At 34.7% G+C, this 6702-nt stretch overlaps 1 protein-coding gene across 5 annotated transcripts in view; it reads right to left on the bottom strand.

Moving 5' to 3' along the window:
* Positions 1 to 4545: 4545 nt before the first annotated feature.
* Positions 4546 to 6702, bottom strand: part of LOC111432425 (regulatory-associated protein of TOR 1-like) — a 19850-nt gene continuing 17693 nt past the window's right edge. For 3 of the 5 annotated variants that reach the window (XM_023069301.1, XM_023069298.1, XM_023069302.1), the window contains 4 exons: positions 6487 to 6591; positions 6066 to 6151; positions 5523 to 5607; positions 4546 to 5445 (listed from right to left, as the gene is read on the bottom strand). In XM_023069301.1, the coding sequence (XP_022925069.1) occupies positions 5110 to 5445; positions 5523 to 5607; positions 6066 to 6151; positions 6487 to 6591 (612 nt within the window). In that variant the 3' untranslated portion in view covers positions 4546 to 5109. The remainder of the gene's footprint in view (positions 5446 to 5522; positions 5608 to 6065; positions 6152 to 6486; positions 6592 to 6702) is intronic. The other 2 variants (XM_023069299.1, XM_023069300.1) reach the window with 2 other exon arrangements.

Here is a 6702-nt window from a genome sequence, read left to right as displayed (position 1 = left end):
TTTTTTTTTTTTTTTTTTTTTTTTGTGCCGTAAGTTATCGGGTACTCCGACCCCATTGTATGTTCATGTTCTCAGTTCATCACGACCGTCCATTGTATTGACTTTGAGTCACAAACAAAAAAACAAAGATAATCATTAGAAGAAAACTTCAATTGGAGCATGAAACAAAGTTTGAATCAAAGACTGCAAAAAGAAATGATTGAAAAATGGTTGATGATTAATTAACTTTTCAATAATTATTCATGCCAATCTTGATATCAAGCATGATATTATAGTTAGAAAGAAAGTAAATTTCCTACGAGTATAGGGGCTTATTTGCAAATCACTCATACAATTTAGGTTAATTAAATTATCGAGGGTCGGGATAGTTCTATAGTTGTAAGAATATCAGCTTCGTATGTATAGTTTTAAAATTTTCGATTTAATCTTTATGATATAGTAACTTCGTGATTTATTTTATTATCACATGTCATTTTCATTTAAATGTATGATACGTTTTTCTTTTGTAATGACCCTTCTTTTTGGGTCTTGGCATTCGAGTGCAATGAGCCCAATGATGAAGATTGATTGAATTCATCATGGGCTAAGAGGAATAAAAGGCCCTTCTAGGAAAACACCCAAATACAAGAACATGGCCACATGTGGTTTGCATAGGCTCGGTATAGCTTCGGTTAGCTCGATTGGCTCGTTTTGATCATTTTAAACGGTCTCAAAACCGTTTCTAATGTAAGCAAGATCATGAAAGGTTAACTATTGTTATGAACAATTAATAATATTTAACATCCTTTGGGACTGATTTTAGAACACTTAAATTAGATTGACTCCATGAACCTGTTAAACGTAAAATAGATCCTACCTGTATATACTAAGATAATCTAGGATTTACTAGTTTGTTACCAAATCTATGATTTGAAGGGTTTGTTACCAAGTCTATGATTTCATGGTTTGTTATCCAATCATAGATTTGGAATGTAATCTTCATTATACACATCTATAAATACATGAGGTCGTGACCCATTAGGTCATCGTGTCATTCAATCTAACAGAACTGAGTTTAAGAAAGCATCTTATATGGGTCTAAAATTTTACGTGGTCGCATTGCAATGCAACTTTATAGGTGTAATACCCCATGTTTTAGGAGTCAACCCTAGATTTGGAATCTAGTTTGGTATCTGATGGACCAACATTCTCCTACAATATAATTACATTATCTACTCGTCTAGAAGTACTTCTGAGAGTGAATATCATCTCCACAGATTAACACGAGTCATTTCAGTATGTTTCATCTTTACTCACATGGTTCTTAAGAAAAAATTTTGAACGTTACCTAATATAAGATTGCTCTAAACAAACATGCTTAAATTTGAGATTTATGATTCAGTCATAAAAAATAATAATAATATGTATTTCTTGTTAATGTATATATATATATATATATATATGTTAGGTTGAATGGCACTATGATCTATATGGGTCACGGCCACATTATACACATTTATAAATATATGAGGTCGTGACCCATATAGGTCATAGTGTCATTCAACCTAACATGGTATCAGAGCCATACCCTAAATTTAGTTATGTCAATAGAATCCTCAAATATCGAACAAAGAAGTGTGAGACTCGAAGGTGTAGTCAAAAGTGACTAAAGTGTTAAACAAAGGGTATTACTTTGTTCGAGGGCTCTAGAGAAAAGAGTCGAGCCTCGATTAAGGGGAGGCTATTCGAGAGCTCCATAAGCCTCAAGGGAGGCTTATAGTGTACTTTGTTCGATGAGAGGATTTTTGAGAATTATTGGGAGTGAAAGATCATGAGTTTATAAGTGAGGAATATTATCTCCATTGGTCGGAGGCCTTTTGGGGGAAGCCCAAAGCAAAACCATGAGAGCGTATACTCAAAGTAGACAATATCATACCATTGTGGAGAGTTGTGATTTCTAACCGTGCAAAATATATTACTTGAAAATTTGTAATTGAGACATTTATAGTGATCGAGAATAAGCTTAGATTTGACTTTTTTATTCCATTATGGTATGATATTATTTATAGAAAAAAAACAATAATGAAGATTGGGAGATTTGAGACAGCAACATTTCATAAGATAAAGACATAAACAATTGCATGTTCTGTGGTCAGAAACAGCTCAAAAAACATAGGCAAATGTTAGAAAATCCACCTAAGATTTGAAAAGAACACAACATGATTTGTCAATTTAAGCTGTTTTGTACACTTTGCTATCCAATTTAATCCTGCCCACTTGATAATGTTTCTATTAATCCCATAATATCATGATAATATATAACGCTATCTTTTTCATAACATATAGGTTCGAGAATTTAAACTTCTAATCGATTAAATTATTCATAGCTTGAATTATATTATTTAGCATAAAGAGAAACTTGTTCAGCTCTCATGATCGGAGCATAGTTGTTAACGTGAGTATATGTAACCGCCTAAGTGGCGGTCCACTGTTAGTAGATATTATCCTCTTTGGGCTATCCTTTTCGAGTTTCCCCTCAAGGTTTTTAAATGCATTTTAAAAACCTTAACGAGAAGCCCGAAAGAGAAAATTCAAAGAGAACAATATCTGCTAGTGGTGGGCTGGGTTATTATAATATAACTCACCAATAATCTACGTTTCGTTTGAGATGAGAGGTTCAAATCTTTCGTATCTCATATTTGTTGTACTAAAAAAACTCTACACAACTCGTTTGATAACATACAATAATTGACGTATATTTTTTTGTGTATATACATACATATATATACATATTCATTTAAATTATAACTTAAATAAAAATTTACTCCAAAAATTAAGAGTGAGGACTACCTTTATGTGAGATCCTATATCGGTTGGAGAGGGAAATGAAGCATTTTTTTATAAGGGTGTGGAAATCTCTCACTAGTAGACACGTTTTAAAAATATTGAGGGGAAGCTCGGAAGGAAAAGCCCAAAGAGGACAATATCGGCTAACGGTAGACTTGGGTTGTTACACTTAAAGACTCGTAAAAAATTCCGAGACTAAATTTGGAGGCTACAGAAAGAGGAGAAGATAAGGGAGTGGTCCTGTAAGTTCCAAGTTGTGGAAAGGGCAGGTAGCTAAGGTTTGAGGTCCCACTCCCAAGTAAGGCCTTTAATTAATTTGTAGCAGCAGAACTAAACACACCCACTTCACTTCTGCTATGAATCTGAGAAGGTGTGTGAAGAGCAAGATGGAGAAGCAGGGCACGTGCTGTACTGACTCAACCCAAAATGCTCATGTAAATCACAAAATAAGATGCCCTTTTGAGTTGGTTCTTCATGTGCCCCTCTTCGCCATCTTGACCTCTGCACCTTAATGGCTTAGGCTTCTGCTTCTGCTTCTTTTTCAGGTCAGATACTTCATTTTCTTTTACTTTATCCCCACTCAACGTCTGTTCTTGCTTTTAACTATGTAAAGCCCCTGCCAGCCGATATTGTTTCTTTGGACTCTTCCTTCCAAGTTTCCTTTTAAGATTTTAAAATGCGTCTATTAAGGAGAGGTTTCCACACCCTTATAAGGAATGTTTCATTCCCTTCTTCAACCGACGTGGGGCTAGGTGAGTTTGAGATGAGTTCTATGAGTTTAAAATAATTTTCTCGAGTTAGAGGATTTCTTTCGAGTGTGTTTTGTACTAATTTAGGATGAGTTTAACTTGACTTTCAAAGAAGAGGAAAACTTCTTTGAAAAGAATTTTGATGAAAATATAAAAGCGTTTGAAATGCTTTTTAGATTGTTTACTTCAAGAAACAAGTGCAGGATTGGGATAATATTATTGGAGGAGGTTACTATAATGAAATATAAAAAAGCACCCTATTCGAATCTCTCATGGTTTATTTGTAAAAATTGTGTTCATATTGGTATGAAGGTAAGCGATTATAGAAATAATAGACAAGCATTTGACGTAACTTACAAGACACGAGCCTTAATCAAGATTGAAAGCTCGTCAGAGTAATCGAGAAGAATAAAGCAATGAGTTGTAAGCTCAAAGCTCTCACAAGTCATTAATTTATGACACAATACGTGGTTGGTATGTATATTTTTACGTCAACTTGGTAACGAGAAATGGTTAGACAATCAAACATATTCGCATTTCATTAATTCTATAATGAACTCTAATTTTATTTTATTTTTTTCCCTTAAAAATTCATTGTTTTCCAAGTCTGCAGAAATCAATCTAAAAAGAGAGAATAAAAAAAAGAAAATAAAAGGCAAACGGGAAATATTTAAATAAATTATTTACTTGATTAAAAAAAAAGTTTAAAATGTACCAAACTTGAGGGAAAATCAGAGTTAAATAAAAATAATAATAACTAAAGGATCACTGATGAAAATAAATAAGAAACAAGAACCATAAACCAAAACCAAAACGTTATAAAACGAGACTTAACTGACTGGAATCCTACGCGCAAAAGATTTTTCGAGATCGTTGAAATAAGACCCTAAGCTCGTTCACGAGTACAAGTACCTCGTTGATCACTAAGCTTTGCAATGGCTAATGAATCTAATCTGTAGTAGAAACTCAAAAGGGAAAAAGCATTATATATTCACAAAATCAACAAGAGGATCAAACTATGCAACATAATTACAAGTTACATAATGGTTAATGAAGGGGCAAAGTGAAACCAATAATTCAACACCGATCGAATATGGTCGCAACGAACTCCAGAATTTCAGGAGATAATCGCGACGTCCATATGCAATGCTACGACAACGAAAACGATAAAAAGAGTCGACAGCCTTTTACAAATTGAACGACAAACACACCAGAAGAGAGGATGAACAATGGAAATATTTACACCCACCTAAACTACACAACAGATTTATTTGCCAAAGCCCCAATAAATATGATGGATTTTTCTTCCTCATCAGCTGTGAACCTGTACATCAGAAGCCAATAAATTTATAGCTTACACTGTCGATGACGGAGGTTTCCACGCGCTAAAAGCAAAGAATGGGGCAGCTCAACATATCGTCGAATCGCACTCGACAATGACAAGGACAATATGGAACTGCATAAACAACCCATAATAAAATCGATGCGCACATACCACTTCAGTGTCCAACCTGACACTCGGAAATCGATCTCATCATCTTTGGGAGGTGTCATCTGCATAAATAGATACACAAGCATCTGATGCTCCAGCAGCGAGCAGCTCCTCGTACGGGTGAAAGGTAAGACAGCTTACAGAACCAATCTTCTGGGGCATGAAGGTAGGATGGTATTTAATGGTGCCTAGTTGATCGCCATCTAGACTGAAAACCTTAATCAGCTGTTTCGCCGAGCCACTAGCTAAGATAGGAGCATGTCTATGAACGGCTAATGCTGTAAGTGAACCTCGGTGAGCATCGATGGTTAGATATTTGTCCCTCTGATTTCTGATATCCAGAAACTGAATATCACCGGCCTGAGAGGCACTGACAATCTGGAAGGCACATTGAAAGAAGCATTAAAATTTACACTTCAAATGATACTGAAGCAACAGACAAGAAATTTGTTCACCTTTGACGAATCGAGTCCAGGCTGAAAGCCAATCCCGACGACCTTCTCTACTTTTTGAATATGTGGGCGCATTGTGCAGACAGGCCTACGCATTAATATAAAAGGGATAGTAAGTGATATCCACTAAGTTATGTTCGGATTGGCAAAATATTACACAAACATTGGGTTCGATGTAACAATTTCACAATATTTACAAGTCTTATTGCGACAATTTTCTTATTACGACGTTTTCAGGAATATTTAATTTAACATAAACAAAAATGATAAGAAAAATTAGGACTACAACATATTGAACAATGAACCATTTAATTCATTTTATACATCTACGTCTTTCTTATATTATCAATTCTCGTCTCCCAGTGAATGGTAGAAAACTATAAGTCCTCTGAGTTCCTTATTTGACCCCTTAAACACAACACTGATTAGTTTCATGACAAACATTAAGAAAAGCTTACATTTCAGGGGTGCGAGCAAGTCATGAAAAACTTAACCAATTGATGACTTTATTCATACAAATGCATCGAGAAGAGAAAATATGCTTACATTTCAGGAGTGCGAGCATCATAAAGCTTAACAGAACCATCTAAGAAACCAGCTGCAAACTGACCCCCATGAACTTGAGAAGCACACTGCAAAAGCATGAAAATAAGAGTTCTTTAAATATATGTGCATATATAACAAGCTTCATAAAACTAAGCATTTAAAACAGAACTAACAATGTCGAAGGCTAAAGCAAAATATAACAAGCTTAGCAAGTATAAATATTAAGGCAAAGAGAGGAGAAGAAAAAAGATCACCAAACAAAGACTAACCATTCGACTATCAACTCTCAAACCAATTCCCAGTTATTCACAAAGCAATGCATAAGAAGTATGATAATAAGCCATGTTTATAAGCAGTTCAAGATGACTCAAAATAGGAGTAAGCTGCTATATCCAAAAGTAGTGTGAACAGTGAAACTCACCAATGCTGAGATGCTGCAATCTGATGATGAAGGAATAGGCTTAACAAGCAGCTCCTTGTCAAGGTCCCAAAGCATAATAGACGCCGATATCTCCCCAGCAGCATACTGCAAACCAGATAACAAAACACAAAGACCTTCGGTAATATACCAACAAGAAACAATAAATATATATATATATATATATATATATATATATATATATATATATATATATAT

Source organism: Cucurbita moschata, unplaced genomic scaffold (assembly GCF_002738365.1).
Source record: "Cucurbita moschata cultivar Rifu unplaced genomic scaffold, Cmos_1.0 Cmo_Scf00038, whole genome shotgun sequence".
In the NCBI taxonomy this organism is placed as follows: Eukaryota; Viridiplantae; Streptophyta; class Magnoliopsida; order Cucurbitales; family Cucurbitaceae; genus Cucurbita; species Cucurbita moschata.
Note: the sequence above shows the minus strand (reverse complement) of the source record. Positions and strands in the feature narration are given on the sequence as shown.